The 16,899-nt window shown below is 37.2% G+C and overlaps 1 protein-coding gene across 4 annotated transcripts in view; it reads right to left on the bottom strand.

Moving 5' to 3' along the window:
• PPFIA1 (PTPRF interacting protein alpha 1) overlaps positions 1-16,899 on the bottom strand; it is a 323,205-nt gene that overhangs the window by 303,248 nt on the left and 3,058 nt on the right. For all 4 annotated transcript variants that reach the window (XM_053720578.1, XM_053720579.1, XM_053720580.1 and 1 more), the window contains exon 2: positions 12,868-13,131. In XM_053720578.1, coding sequence (XP_053576553.1) covers positions 12,868-13,131 — 264 coding nt within the window. The remainder of the gene's footprint in view (positions 1-12,867; positions 13,132-16,899) is intronic.

The following is a 16,899-nucleotide window of genomic DNA, read 5'->3' as shown; positions in this document are numbered from 1 at the left end:
GAGCGTGATCTACAGAGAAGTAAGGCTCGAAAGCTTACATGCTAAGTGGGTTCTCAGGGGATAGCTAAAGGAGGAGAGGGACTAAGATAGAAAAATGTTAGTGTAAATTATATGCATCCCTGAACAGTAAAGTCTTTAAAGAGTGCTTGAAAGTTTGAAAACAAGGGGAGAGTCGTGTAGAGCGAGGCAGAGAGTTCCACAAAATAGGGCCAGTATGGAGAAGTCTTGTAGATGGGAATGTGAGGAGGTAACAAGAGAGAGGAGGAGAGTAGGAAGTCATGAGCAGAGCGAAGGGGACAGGAGAGCGAGTATCTTGAGACTAGGTTGGAGATACAGGGAGGAGCAGTGTTACTGAGAGCTTTAAAAGTTAAAATCAGGATTTTATGTTTTATTCTGGAGGTTAGAGGAAGCCAGTGAAGGGACTGGCATAGAGGTGCAGCAGATGAGGAGCGACGTGTAAGGAAGATCAGCCTGGCAGAGGCATTTATTATGAATTGTAAGGGAGAAAGACTGCAGCTAGGGAGGCTGGAGAGGATGGAGTTGCAATAGTCAAGATGGGAAAAGACGAGTGAGTAGATTAAAGTCTTAGTCTTGTGTGACGAAGTTGCTAATTTTGGAGATGTTTTTGAGGTGGAGGCGGCAAGAATTGGCCAAAGACTGGATGTGGGGAGTGAAAGAGAGATCAGAGTCAAGTGTGACCCCAAGACATCGGCATGCTGTGTTGGGGTAATGATGTTATTATCAACAGTTAGAGAAAGTTGGGGGGTGGGGATTTTGGTTGAAGTAGGGGGAAATAAGGAGTTCAGTTTTTGAGAGATTTAGCTTAAGGTAGCGAGAGGACGTTCAGGATGAAATTTTAGAAAGACAGTTAGTGACACAAGTTAGTAAGGAAGGGGATAGGTCTGGTGCAGAGATGTAGATTTGGGTATCATCAGTATACAAATGGTATTGCAATCCATGGGACTGTATTAAGGAACCTAAGGACGATGTATAAATTGAGAATAGAAGGGGACCGAGGACAGAGCCTTGTGGTACCCCAACAGACAGTAGTAAAGGGTCAAAGGATGTGCCAGAGAAGGTAACACTAAAGGTCCGGTTAGACAGGTAAGATGAAAGCTATGAGAGAGCTGTGTCAGAAGCTGAAGGATTGGAGAGTTTGGAGCAAAAAAGAGTGTGGTCAACTGTGTAAAAGGCTGCAGGCAGATCAAGAAGGATTAACAAAGAAAAGTGGCCTTTTTTTTGCTGTAATTAAGTCATTAGTAACCTTAATGATTGCAGTTTCTGTGGAGTGTTGTGGGCGAAATCCAGATTGCAATGGGTCAAGAAGGGAGTTTAATTTGAGGAAACTTGATAAACATGTATATATGAGCCTTTCCATAAGTTTTGAGGCGAGGGGGAGTAGGGCGGTAGGTGGATGGGGATGATGTATTAAGAGATTTTTTTGAGGATAGGTGTAATTAGTGCATGTTTAAGGTTTGAGGGAAATATACCAGTGCTGAGGGAGAGATTAAAAATCTGTGAGGATAGGAGTAAGAGTAGGAGAGAGGGAGGGCAGTAATTGTGAGGGGATGGGATCAAGGGGACAGGTAGTAAGGTGAGAGGAAGATATAAGGGCAGAAACATCTTTCTCAGTAGCAGGAGCGAAACAGTCTGTGGCTTTGCGGGTTTTGGGCATTGGTGATTGGTTAAGGGGGTTGGGGACTGGTAGTGTGTTCAGAGATGATTTAGTTTCTGATGAAATCTATTTTGTTGTTGAAGTGTTTTGCAAAATCTTGACCAGAGAGAGAAGTGGAAATAGGATGTGGGCGGAGAAGAGCGTTAAAAGTGGAGAACAGACGTTTTGGATTTGAAGAAAGAGTAGAGATAAGAGTAGAGAAGTAGCCCTGCTTGGAGAGGTTAAGGGCAGAATAGTAGGAGTTTAAGACGAACTTGTAATGAATGAAGTCAGCTGAACAACGGGATTTTCTCCAATGTCACTCAGCAGTGCGGGAACATCTTCGTAGGTATCATGTCAGAGGAGTATGACAGGGCTGAGGACAAGTACGTGACTTTTTGGCTATGGTAGGAGGTGCCAAATTGTAAGAGTGGAATTATAGTAACAGATAGATTGGTCAAGGCATGAAAAGGAGGAGATGGAAGATAGAGGTGTGAGAGAGTTTAAAAGATGTTGCCGATCAAGTGACAATGCTCCTGAGGAATTTGGTGTGAGGGCTAGAAGGAAATGCTGAGATATTACAAAAGAGGAGATGATGGTCAGAAAGAGGTAAGGGGGAATTTGTGAAGTTTGAGAAAGTGCATAGATAGCTGAAAATTAGTTCAAAGGAGAATCCATCTTTGTGAGTGGGAGAGTCAGACCATAGTGACAGACCATAAAAGGAAGTGATCTGGAGAAGTTTTTTTCTGCAGGGGCAGTGGGAATGTCAACAGGGGAGGTTGAAATTCCCAAGGATGAGGGCTGGGATGTCTGAGGAGAGGAAATATGGTATCCAGAATGCAAAATGATCAAGAAATTGAGTTGAGGAGCCAGGTGGGCGATATATAATATATAATAGCAACAAGTAGAGAGAGAAGAGGCGAATCATGTGGCTTTCAAAAGAAGAAAATGTGAGGGAAGAGATTGGTTGCATTTGTTGAAAGGTGCAACAAGAGGAAAGTAAAATATCTACACCACCTCCTTGCCTTGGTGTGTGGCTGAAGTGTAGACCCCCATGTGACAGTGCAGCAGGGGAAGCTGTGTCTGAGGGGGGAGAGCCAGGTTTCTGTGAGAGCCAGAAGGTTGAGGGAGTGGGATATGAAGAGGTCATGGATACAAGTGAGTTTGTAGCACACAGAGCGAGAGTTCCAGAGTGCACAAGTGAAGGGGGTGTTTGTTTTAGTTACAAGAGGAACTTGGATAAGGTTACCAAAGTTCTGTTATGTATAACATTGCTATAAACATTGTTGCAAACAATGTTTATAGCAATGTTTGCAACAATGCTTATAGCAATACCAAGAGATTTAAGCAAAATTGATAATAGAAGCAAATTGAAAAATTGTTTAAAATTGCATGTTCAACCTGAATCATGAAAATTTAATTTTGACTTTACTGTCCCTTTAACCCTTTGGCTGCTAAACCATTTCTCACCTGGGTGCTAATATTTTATTTTTGAAAAAAAAAAAATTACTTTTTTTTTTTTTTACAGACCCCCAAGACTTACACTTCGATTACCTTTCCAACAATGGGTCTTGGGGGTCTGTAGCTGCTTAGATGCCTGAGATACAGGCTTGTAAGCAGCATGCCCCCTCCTCCTATACTTAACATTGTTAAGTATAAAGTTGTGCGGTGACGTCATCACGTAATTGTGCGTGACGTCACCGCGCATCACGTGAAACCCCGGCGATGCCTGTCACTCTACAGGCACGATCGCCGGGGTAGGAGCCCCCAGATCTCCCTCAAGGTGGGAGAGTGCTCATGACGGCTCTCAAAGGGTTAAAGGGACAGTCTAGGCCAAAATAAACTTTCATGATTCAGATAGAGCATGTAATTTTAAACAATTTTACAATTTATTTTTATCACCAATTTTGCTTTGTTCCCTTGGTATTCTTAGTTGAAAGCTTAACCTAGGAGGTTCATATGCTAATTTCTTAGACCTTGAAGGCCACCTCTTTTCAGAATGCATTTTAACAGTTTTTCAACCCTAGAGGGTGTTAGTTCACGTATTTCATATAGATAACACTGTGCTCGTGCACGTGAAGTTATCTGGGAGCAGGCACTGATTGGCTAAACTGCAAGTCTGTCAAAAGAACTGAAATAAAGGGGCAGTTTGCAGAGGCTTAGATACAAGATAATCAACAAAGATTAAAAGTATATTAATATAACTGTGTTGGTTATGCAAAACTGGGGAATGGGTAATTATCTATATTTTAAAACAATAACAATTCTGGTGTAGACTGTCCCTTTAAAAGACCTCTTGCTTTTGTGTAGAAATTGTGCTTTGTCCCACGTTTCTTTTAGACCAAAAATCTAATTCTGTAACTTTGTTTCAGTCAAAATTCTGCAAATGGTAAAAACTAGTTACAAACTATAAAGTGATTGCTTAGATCAGCGGACAAATTCATTTAAGAAGTTAGCCCTACTTAAGTATATTTCTTATCTCACTTAATTGTGCCCAAGAGTTTTATAGAAATTTGACATATCATAAAGTGACTTTTTTAAAATTTTAAATATTTTCTGTCTGATTTATAGACTCAGTACTAAATCGCTGATATGTACACTAAGCATATACACGTAAAAAAATATTTGTTGCTTTGAATTCCACACACCCAAAATTACTGAAAGTGCAGTTTTCAAAAACACAGTTTGTTTTCTCTTCTCAGTCTAAATCAAGAAATCACTAACCTCAGGGCAGTTTACTTTATTATGGGTTAGCTCTGAAAACAACCTGACAAATGTTATCTAATGCTACATCTTTACAGGGCTAAAAACAGTTATGTAAGCTTTTCCCACACTGGAGAGTTCTGTTGCATTATACATTAAAAGGGACATTACACTCACGTGCTTAGTTTGCATTTAATTACTGTAACCCATTGTAACTTGCTAAGAAAACTTATGGGGATAAAGCACTAGAGAATGTACCTTTAAGGGGACAATGTACTCAGGCATGCAGCTGATAAGAGTTCATGATATACAAAGCTGCTGCAGGGACACACTTTCAAATAGGCTGGGCTCTCTCCCCTACCCCAACTATGTGGTTGATTTCTGCTCCTGCCTCTTGCTTAAATATATTTTCTACAGCCAATACTATAGTATTGCAATTTTAAAGTATAGGTGGTAGATCCGACAGACAAAAAGCTATTTGAAATGACAAAATAAAGGTAAAGTAGGTATCTGTAAACAATGCACTCTAGCAGGTAAAATGGATAATTGAGATAGAGTGTAATATATATATATATATATATATATATATATATATATATATATATATATATATATATATATATATATATATATATATATATATATATATATATATATATATATATATATATATATATATATATATATATATATATATATATATATAAGTCCCACTAGGAATTGCACACCGTGTCAGCAACTTAATATCTGCCAGGATGCAATGTCAGAGCAAATATCCAGAAATTCCAAAAAAAGACAGCACTCACTGGTCTTGAAAAAATAAAAATTAACTTTTAATAATCAAAGGGTTAAAAATAGGGGATAAGCATGACGTTTCGATGCCGTACTGGCATCTTTATCAAATGTCCCAAGTGTAGAAAGTGTTGCTCCAGAGAAGGCACATCAGCTATGTGATGCCCCAAGGAAAGTGTGATTATTAAAAGTTAATTTTTATTTTTTCAAGACCAGTGAGTGATCTCTTTTTTTTGGAATATATATATATATCTCCCGTATGTACCTGCACTCAATACAATATGTCAACAACCAGGGTGCTTAGTCAATATATCAGTAGGTTTCTTCAATCAAGGACTGCACTCACTGGATTCAGATAAACTATAGATTTAAAAAGTGGTAACGTTTCGGGGTTCGCAGACCCCTTCCTCGGACCAAAAACGTTTTTGGTCCGAGGAAGGGGTCTGCGAACCCCGAAACGTTACCACTTATTAAATAATCTATAGTTTATCTGAATCCAGTGAGTGGAGTCCTTGATTGAAGAAATTATATATATATATTGAATATATGCAAAATGACTAATGTCCATTTTAACTTTACACTGTTTGGAAAGAAGCCCAAAGAGTTATAAGAATCATAAATAATAAGCTAAATTACATGGGTATAGAACCCACATTTTTTCTTTCATGATTTAGACAGAGCACTCCGTTTTAAACAACTTTCCAGTTTACTTTTATTGCCTAATTTTCTTCATTCTACTTACATCCTTTGTTGAAAAGCATTCATAGGTAGGCTCAGGAGCAGCAATGTACTACTGGGAGCTAGCTGTTGATTGGTGACAGCACACGTATGGCCTCTTTTCATCCAATGTTTTCAGTTAACTCCCAGTAGTGCATTGCTGCTCTTTCAACAAAGGATTCCAAGAGAATGAAGCACATTTGATAAAAGAAGCAAATTGTAAGGTTGGTAAAATGGTATGATCTATAAGAATCATGAAATAAAAGTTTGGGTTTTAAGTTTTAAGATTAGTAAAGGAAGGGTCACCTAACTTGCTCTTATTTCAGCATAGAACCAGACACTACATTACCGGACTGCTTTAGTACTGCAAACAAGAACCATTACAAAGGCCAAATGTTTATTCCGTATTTGCTGAGTATCTGCAATTATCCTCACCTCCCCTACAGACACTCTGAGAACAGCCAACCTCTTGTTTTAGATATGTTTTTGTGAAACGGACTTCCAATCCCTTAAAAGGGCACACAGCACTGAGACTGTAATATAAAATGTTCCATATTGCAAGATACTGTATTTTCATTATATATTTTGCCCCCTTTTCATATGATTTAACTCCTGTATAATTTAACTCTGTTCAGGCCTCAGCAGAGGAAATAAAATGTGTTTACAAACCATGTAACAAGTCCAGATTGGCTCATCCAAATAAGGCAAGTGGTAGGTGGAATCTTGTCATTGATAAACAACTGAAGTAAAGATAGTGCTAATATACTAAGAATGTTTTTACACTCTATTAGTATGTTCATTTTAATTGTAAGACTGTAAAAAGCATTTTAATTACAAGGGGTTTTACGTCCCTTTAAATGAACACAACCAACAATTACCAACTTAAGAAATATTAGAAGCCATAAAGAAGCAATACAACGTACTATTCTTCTTTCTGCTCATGCTCTACAAATATACACTAACTTGTTTCTGTGATAGAAAAAAAACTAACTTTGGGGCAGTTATGTTATTCCCTGGACAATAAATGTTTGCATGCAGGGAACCCGTCTACTCAGGATTGTAAGGAGCAGGTGGAACTTGCTATCCGTACTTATTAAACATGCAGACACTTGTGCAATGCTGCCTTCCTATTCTTGCTACACTGAGCTTGTCCATTACCCCAGTCTAGATCCGTACAGGGCGATTTTAATAGCGCAGAGGAGAAGTGGTCTTGTTCACCGCTTCTTAAAAAGCCATAACAGTCAAAAAATGACATTCTAAATTCATTACAGCATGCTATTTTAAATGGACAGTCAAAGGGACACTGAACCCACATTTTTTTCTTTTGTAATTCAGAAAGAACATGCAATTTTAAGCAACTTTCTAATTTACTCCTATTAGCAATTTTTCTTCGTTCTCTTGCTATCATTATTTGAAAAAGAAGGCATCTAAGCTTTTTTTTGGTTTTAGTACTCTGGACAGCACTTTTTTATTGGTGGATGAATTTATCCACCAATAAGCAAGGACAACCCAGGTTGTTCACCAAAAATGGGCCGGCATCTAAACTTATATTCTTGCATTTCAAATAAAGATACCAAGAGAATGAAGAAAATTTGATAATAGGAGTAAATTAGAAAGTTGCTTAAAATGTCATGCTCAATCTGAATAACAAAAGAAAAATTTTGGGTACAGTGTCCCTTCAAGTAAAATTTAAACTTTCATGATTCAGATAGGGGATGCAATTTTAAATCAACTTTCTAATTTAATTTTATTATTAAAGGGTCAGGTCCAAAAAAAACTTTCATGATTTAAATAGGGAATGTAATTTTAAACAACTTCCTAAGTTTCTTTTAACACCAATTTTGTTTTGTTATCTTGGTATTCTTAGTTGAAAGCTAAACCTAGGAGGTTCATATGCTAATTTCTTAGACCTTGAAGACTGCCTCTAATCTGAATACATTTTGACCACTAGAGGGCATTAGTTCATGTGTTTCATATAGATAACATTGAGCTCATGCACATGAAATGACCTAGGAGTGAGCATTGATTGGCTAAAATGCAAGTCTGTCAAAAGAACTGAAATAAGGTGGCAGTCAGCAGAAGCTTAGATACAAGGTAATTACAGAGGTAAAAAGTGTATTAATATAACAGTGTTGGTTTTGCAAAACTAGGGAATGGGTAATAAAGGGATTATCTTTCTTTTTAAACAACAAAAATTCTGGTGTTGACTGTCCCTTTAAATTTGCTTTGTATTCTTAGTTGAAAGCTAAACCTAGGTAGGCTCAAATGCTAATTTCTAAGACTCTTATCTGAATACATTTGACAGTTTTTTCACAGCTAGAGGGTATTAGTTCATGTGTGCCATATAGATAACATTGTGCTCACGCTCGTGAAGTTACTTATGATAGGGCACTGATTGGCTAAAATGCAATTCTGTCAAAAGAACTGAAATAAGGGGGCAGTCTGCAGAGGCTTAAACACAAGGTAATCACAAAGGTAAAAAGTATATGAATATAAACTTTTGGTTATGCAAAACTGGGGAATGGGAAATAAAGGGATTATCTATCTTTTTAAACAATAACAATTCTGGAGTAAACTGTCCCTTTAAGACTACTGCTCCTGCAAAAGGGTTAAACACACAGAAGTACAGCTAGGGGCCCGAAGAGCACTGCTGGAACCAAGCAGAAACCATTGCTGAACCAATCAAATGCTCTAGTCATACGACTGAGATATGTTACTGCAGGTCTTGAGTGGTACTTCTACTGTGTATTTAACAAATTAGAACATGTCATTTTTTATTAACTATTATGGGCCTTTAAATTGTGGTTGCTGGCTCACATGAGCAAGGCTGAGCTGAAAGGACCATTTACAGTTTCAGAAATGCACCCCTCTGTGTTACTATATGCAGTTAGGTTCCATTCCTTTGTATAATCAAGGCTAGAGTGTCGCAAAGAAAATGGAATACATAACTCAATAATTTAGTATAGGAGAAAAAAAAAAAGAAAAAAAATTCTAAACGTCATTCAATGACATCAATACAGATCATTTTAATTCTTGAATGCAAGTCAGCTTTTATAATTATATTTAACCCCTGAAAAAAAGTGTGAATCGCTGCGTTTAATGAAATAATAACAGAATAAAAGGGCTCACATCATCAAAAAGCTATTTTATAATAGGGGGAAATATTTAAAAATGATCTCATGCAGCAACAAAACTAAATTTAATTGTAACATTCTTATAACTCCACCTGCATGAGTGCTCTATAGTTCTATGTATGTATTTCACAATTTAAAATACTTAAAATACCTTGTAACTCATTAAACTTTTAATTAAATGATAAAAGAATTTAGAATTATGTGTCACTTTAAATTACACAAGAAACTTTATTTGAAAACTACAAACTGTAGACTCAACAACTGGATTTAAACACTATCATTTCTTTTAGCCAGTTCATGTACGCAATTATTTTCTCCTCCTGACCTTTATTCCTGGTGACTTTTTATCTCAAGTTTATTACAGCTGACCTCAGTGCTATACCAGAGTTCATCCTTAGATAATAATCCACTAAAGAACTTGAGGAAGGAGAATATGAACAAACTCTGTAGACAGGCTAAAAAGTGTGCATGGTAAGAATTGGAAGGTTCTTTTTTTTTATTTAAGGAATTTTACCTATGCTTATAGTCTTTAAAGTGATGGTAAAGTTGAGTGATTCTAGATCCACTATTATAATACATTAATAAAATAAATATTAGTTTCATTCATCGTTCTTTATATATATTTATTTGACCGAAGTTATTAACTTTTTAAAGTCAGTTTCGTAGCGTCATATATTCAACCATGATATTTTTTTCTTTATTTCTTATCACATTGGTTTAGATCTCCAATTGAAATCCAGGCCATTAGGCGACCTGGACTCTGTCACCCACCCCCTTCATCAAAAGCGCATAAGCGACTCAGTTTACTTTATAAGGAACAACATGTGACGTAGGGAACGAGTGGGACCACTCTCTAGTATAATGAGATATCAGAGCAGGAAGTCACACATGAAAGGAGCGAGAAATAATAAAACATTTTTAAAACAATGCGATTTATTATTTAGATTAAGATTTAACCTTTAAAAAATTAGCGACTACGCTCAAAAACGGACAGGCTGTGTATAGATTGAAAGCAAACTGCTCAACTTTACCCACACTTTAAGCCATCTGGAAGTAGCTACGTCACACTACGTCCAACCTTCTGCCTCATGTAGTTTTTAATATAATCGCATTTGGCAGCCAAACGGTGGCATGAAATATTCCAAAATTGGCCTAGATCAATACCTTGGGTTGTCTCGTAAAATATATTTTTATATATTATTATTTTTTTATACGTAAATAAAACTAAAAAACAAGGCTCTATTTCGGTTTAAATTGAGTGATAACATACCTGCTAAAAAGTCTTGTGTCTTTTGGGCAAGTTTTTCTCTGAAATTCCTGGTCCTTAAGGGGTTAAAGGCACATTCAAGTGTAATAACACAATGCTCTAATTCATTAAAAAAATGTATTTATTAGCCTAATGCTCAGTTGTCACTATGATATTTTAACAATGATTAAACACATAGATACAGCTCATCAGACATGCTCCTGTGTATTTCCCAAACAGGATACAATTGATAATTGGAGGCTATGTACATATGCTTTTCTGATTAGCTAATGGTTGTGGTTTGCCTTAGGAGTGGCAACACAATACACAAGGAGGCACAACTTTAACAATCTGCTTAAAGGGACATAATGCTCATATGCTAAATCATTTGCAACTAATGCAGTATAACTGTAAAAAGCTGACAGGAAAATCACCTGTGCATCTCTATGTAAAAAGGAAGATTTTACCTCACAATTTTCCTCAGCTCAGCACAGTAAGTGCTGTGTAAAAAGTTATACTCAGCTGCTGCCCAGCTGCAGGTAAAAAAAAAATACAAAATGAAGAAATGAACAGCAGCCAATCAGCATCAGCAGTGCTGAGGTCATGAATTCTTTTACTGTGATCTCATGAGATTTGATTTAACTCTCATGAGATTTCATGGTAAACTTCCTTAAACTAAATAGGGAAATAAGATGAGTGTGCACAAGGCTCACTCCCTTGCCTGTCCCGGGACAGACATACTGATTTGCTGCTTAGAAGTCCTTTACAATGGGATGTGGCTACTAAGGAACTTTTGAGGTAAAATATCTTTCTTTTTTACATAGAGATGTTAAGGTGATATTTTCTAGTCAGCTTTTTACAGCTATGCTGCATCACTTTCAAGTGTTTCAACATTTGGGTATAATGGCCCTTTAACCTCTTTGCAGGGGTTAAATACACTCTAAGAAACAATCACTAATTCTAGAGAGAAAAAAAAGCTTATCAAATGCATTTTATTATTAGATTGAAAGTCCCTTTAAAGGGACAATGTACCCAGGCAAACCGCTGATAAGTTCATTGTATTCAAACTGGTTGCAGAAACACTTTTTTCAAATAGGCTGAGCTCACTCTCTCTGTCCCACTCACCACTGTGAGCCTAATTTCTGTTGCCGTCTCTAGTTTACATAGCTTTTCTATAACCAGTACTGCAGTATTCATATTTTCAGTATAAGTGGTGATTTCAACAGGCAAACACAGATGTTTAAAATGAAAAAATAAAGTAAAAACATATTTGTAAACAATTAAATACACCTCAGCAGGTAAAATGAAACATTTAAAAAGGGGTAAAAATAAGAGCTACAGAACACCAAGCAAACCAGAGAAATCTCTCTAATCTGTGTGCATTCGAGTAGAAAGCAAAACTATTATAAAACACTGAATATGGAGGAATAATCTCCAAAACACCAGATAGTTTACTAAAATGACTAACCAGGCAGCGCTGGTATGATTAAGAGGAGTCTAATAAGGTTGTTTAGCCTTTCTTTGATGTTAATGCAATATTTAAAAGGTACATAAACTCCATATTTCATGATTCAGACAGACAATACAATTTTAAACAACTTTTCAGTATACTTCTGTTATCACATTTTTATGACTACAAGAGGCATACCACCAATTAGCAGCTAGCTCCAAGCAGTGTATTGTTGCTCCTGAGCTTACCTAGGTATGCTTTTCAACAAAGGATATCAACAGAATGAAGTAAACTAGATAATAGTGCAGCCACCAATCAGCAGCTACTAAGCCTATTTAGATATGCTTTTCAACAAATATCAAGAGAGTGAATCAAATTAGATAACAGAAGTTGGAAAGTTGTTTAAAATAACATGCTCTTTCTAAATCATGAAAGAAAAAATAATTGGGTTTCATGTCCCTTTAAGTTCTCTGAGCTTAAAGGGACAGTCTACACCAATTTTCATATAACTGCATCTAATAGACATTACTATAAAAGAATAAGATGCACAGATACAGATATAAAAATCCAGTATAAAACTGTTTAAAAACGAACTTAGAAGCTCTCAGTTTAGCTCTGTTGAAAAGGTAGCTGGAAAGCCCACTGCAAGTGGGAAATAAGACGCGCCCCCCCCCCCTTCTTTTGCATATGAAAAGACCCTTTACACAAACAGGAGCAAGCTGGAGTAGGTAGCTGATGTTTGGGGCTTGGTTAGGAGTCTGAAAATCAGAGCAATGTTATTAAAAAATAAGCAAAACTATATAAAAAAAAAAAAATTATGGGCTATATAAATAAATCATCTACAAAACATTTATGCAAAGAAAACATGAGTGTATAATGTCCCTTTAAAGGGACAGTGTACTCAGAAAATGACATCTATATGAAAGAGCAACCTCGAAACAAAGTTACATTTATTATTTTTTTTCTATAAAATATGAAGTAAAAGCTGATTCCATTTACATTGAAACTAGTAATACAGGTGCATTAGTACCATACTTGCTACTAATTGCTTATTGGCTGAGTCGCTTCCTACTAAGGCTGATTGGCTGACTTGTTTCCAGCAACACAAAGTCTGGGCACACTTACAAGTACAGAGCTGGACTAGTTTTGTGCTAGGAAGTAAGAGCTGTACCTGTGGGAGAGCGGTGTTAAGCTGCCTTTGTAAGGAGTCGCGCTCATGGCCCACTTCCAGCAATTTGCCTTGACTTAACGCAAGTGATTCCTGGGTCTCCCGTAAAGTGTCCAGCAGTCTGTCTCTTTCCTCCAACATGGAAACCATTAACTGTTCAAAGTGAGAATCAGAGTCCCCCTGTAGTGTTGATCCTGACCCATTGCCTCCGTTTCCTCCAGAAGGCATCTCAGCCTCGCTGATCGTTGGCATCACCTCGCACATCATCTGAAAGAAAATGCCAATCATTTTCCTGTTTTTTTTTTAACAAAAGAGCACATAGTAACCTGTGTTTTGCTTGTTTTGAGTGTGATTTAAGTTAAGCAATTAGTTAAAAGGGACACTTTTTCTTTAAAAAAAGTTAAAGTTAGACACTTTCTAATTTACTTCTATTGTCAAATGTTCTTCATTCTCTTGGTATCTTTATTTGAAAAGCAAGAATGTAAGTTTAGATGACGGACCATTTTTGGTGAACAATCTGGGTTGTTCTTGCTGATTGGTGGATAAATTCACCCACCAATAAACAAGTGATGTCAGCATTCTGAACCAAAAATTGTCTGGCTCCTTAGCTTAGATGCCTTCTTTTTTAAATAAAGATAGCAAGAGAACGAAGAAAAATTGATAATAGGAGTAAATTAGAAAGTTGCTTAAAATTGCTGCTCTATCTGAATCATGAAAAAAAAAATTGGGTTCAGTATCCCTTTAAGCTCTTCCATACTGCTTTTCATTAACAGTGACGTAAAAATGAAATGATTCAGAGAAAGCAAGCCATTTTAGTCAACTTTGCAATTTACTTCTGTAATTTAATTTGCTGCATTATCTTGGTATCAGTTGTTAAAACGCATATCAGTGAACAAGTGCCCCAGAGGCATGAAACGCGTATGATGTCACAGGAGGGTGATGTTCCCCCTGTTTTTTTGTTCTAAACAATGATTTTATCAAGCTGCTGTATATATATATATATATATCATGGTTTTATTATCCTATTCAAATAAAGAATTGCTTTTACTCATCTCATCTCTGGTGTGCCGAGGAGTTCCCTTGTTTCCTCCTGTTAAAACGCATACCTAGGTAAGCTCAGTAGTGCATTGCTACTTCTTCAACAAACAATACCAAGAGAATTAAACAAATGTGATAATAAAAGTAAATTGGTAACTTGTTTAAAATGGTATGCTGTATCTGAATTGTAAAAGAAAACAAATGGGTTTCATGTCCCTTTAAGATAAAACGTAGGGACATTAAAAGGGACAGTAAAATAAAATAAAACTTTCATGATTTAAATAGGGCATGTAACTTTCCAATTTACCTTAATAACCAATTTTGCTTTGTTCTCTTGGTATTCTTAGTTGAAAGCTAAACCTAGGAGGTTCTTATGCTAATTTCTTAGACCTTAAAGGCCGCCTCTAATCTGAAAGCATTTTGACAGTTTTTCACCAGAGGGCGATAGTTCATGTGTTTCATATAGATAACATTGAGCTCATGCACGTGAAGCTCCTAGGAGTGAGCACTGATTGGCTAAAATGTAAGTCTGTAAAAAAAAACTGAAGTGGGGGGTAGTTTGCAGAGGCATAGATACAAGGTAATTACAGAGGTAAAATGTGTATTGTTATAACTGTGTTGGTTATGCAAAACTGGGGAATGGGTAATAAAGGGATTATCTTTTTAAACAACAAAAATTCTGGTGTTGACTGTCCCTTTAAGCACTTTTGCTTTAGTGTAAAAACTGTGCTTGTTCCCGAGAGAAGTTAAAAAGCAAAAACTATAACCTGAGTTTTAAAACTGCCTCAAATTGCCTAAACAAGCTAATTAATTTGCAGCATTTGTAGGATACAGAATTTGGATTTTGGCCTCTCTGGGGACAAGCACAGTTTTCACAGAAAACAAGAGGTGTTAAAGGGACAGTCTACACAAGAATTTTTATGGATTAGAAATATAGATAATCCCTTTATTACCCATTCCCCAGTTTTCCACAACCAACACTGTAATATTAATAAACTTTTTACCTCTGTGATTACCTTGTATTTAAGCCTCTGCAGGCTGCCACCTTATTTCAGTTCTTTTAAATGACTTGCATTTTAGCCAATCAGTGCTTACACCTATGTAACTCCACAGGCATGAGCACAATATTATCTATATAGCACACATGAACTAACGCTCTCTAGTTGTGAAAAACTTTTAAAATGCATGCAGATAAGAGGCGGCCTTCAAGGGCTAAGAAATTAGCATATGAGCCTACCTAGGTTTAGCTCTCAACTAAGAATACCAAGAGAACAAAACAAAATTGATGATAAAAGTAAATTGGAAAGTTGTATAAAATTGCATACCCTATCTGAATCATGAACGTTTATTTTTTACTAGACTGTCCCTTTAAATGTTTTTAAGGGTACTCTCCAGCTCTATAAAACAATGTATACTAATCATTAGAAAAGTTGTTGTTTTTTTTGCAGCTATATGGAAATACTGCTGAAAAAGTTTATCCTTAATTGGGCATTTTCTCAGTCACAACAAAGCCTGATTGTCACACCTTCAGACAACCCACTTTGAGTTTTAAAATATAATTCTAAAGCAGCCATCAAGTCTGAGTAAGTAAGGATTCCTCTGGTGAATCAGCTGCACATTGAAAAATGACAAACCCGTATACACACACATCTGTCACACTGTATTGATGCAGACATTCACAACAGAAACCATACACTGTATTAGCAGCAGCCTGTTAATCAAGTTATCTTAACATTATCACACTGACCGTTTTATAAGCCAAGGCTCGACAAACCCAGAAGCCAGGCAGCCAATTGCTACTAGAATTTTACCCTGGCTACTAACTTTTAGGCTTATTCCCCATTAATCTATATACAAATACCACTGTCTGGCTTCTAAATATTTTCACTGGCTCCTAATTTTAAACAGGTTTGTTACCCTATAACCTAATGTGTTTTCACTTTGTATATTCCATTTGTACAGACTGAACTATAAACACAAATCTGTTACATAGAAACACATATACAAAAACCAAAGGTGATGTACTTATACAGACATGAAGTCATTGGACACTGTCGCAGTGATGCACTTATACAGACAGTCATTAATTAAAGTGAATGCAAACTTTGAGGAATGTGTGCCGGGTTTTTAAAAATCCTATTAAAAAAAGGGGCACTTTCATTCATCAAAGTCTACATTTTAGCCCTTTTCTTCTTGCAAAGCCAGAGCAGCGCTTCCCCCACCTGTCGCTCGTCTCTTCTTACGTCAGCAATGACGAATCCGGCTACCTTCAATCACGGCTTCCCCCCCCAGAGAAAACATTGCCTGAGGCCATGTCGTGATTTGAGGAATCCGGAGTCTTCATTTCTGACCTATGAAGAGACAAGCGACAGGCGGGGAAAGCGCTGCTCCGGCTTTGCTTGAAGAAAATGTAAGTATTTTAACAAAACGGCTAAAATGTAAACTTTGATAAATGAAAGTACCCCTATTTTTAATAGGATTTTTAAAAACCAGGCACACATTCCTCAAAGTTGACATTCACTTTAACACTGTTACAGTGATGCACTTAACACTGCCAGAGCGACGGACCTATCCAGTCCCTAAACACTGCCAGAGCGACGGACCTATCCAGTCCCTAAACACTGCCAGAGGGACGGACCTATCCAGTCCCTAAACACTGCCAGAGCGACGGACCTATCCAGTCCCTAAACACTGCCAGAGCGACGGACCTATCCAGTCCCTAAACACTGCCAGAGCGACGGACCTATCCAGTCCCTAAACACTGCCAGAGCGACGGACCTATCCAGTCCCTAAACACTGCCAGAGCGACGGACCTATCCAGTCCCTAAACACTGCCAGAGCGACGGACCTATCCAGTCCCTAAACACTGCCAGAGCGACGGACCTATCCAGTCCCTAAACACTGCCAGAGCGACAGACCTATCCAGTCCCTAAACACTGCCAGAGGGACGGACCTATCCAGTCCCTAAACACTGCCAGAGGGACGGACCTATCCAGT

Source organism: Bombina bombina, chromosome 7 (assembly GCF_027579735.1).
Source record: "Bombina bombina isolate aBomBom1 chromosome 7, aBomBom1.pri, whole genome shotgun sequence".
In the NCBI taxonomy this organism is placed as follows: Eukaryota; Metazoa; Chordata; class Amphibia; order Anura; family Bombinatoridae; genus Bombina; species Bombina bombina.
This window is presented reverse-complemented; position numbering and strand designations above follow the sequence as displayed.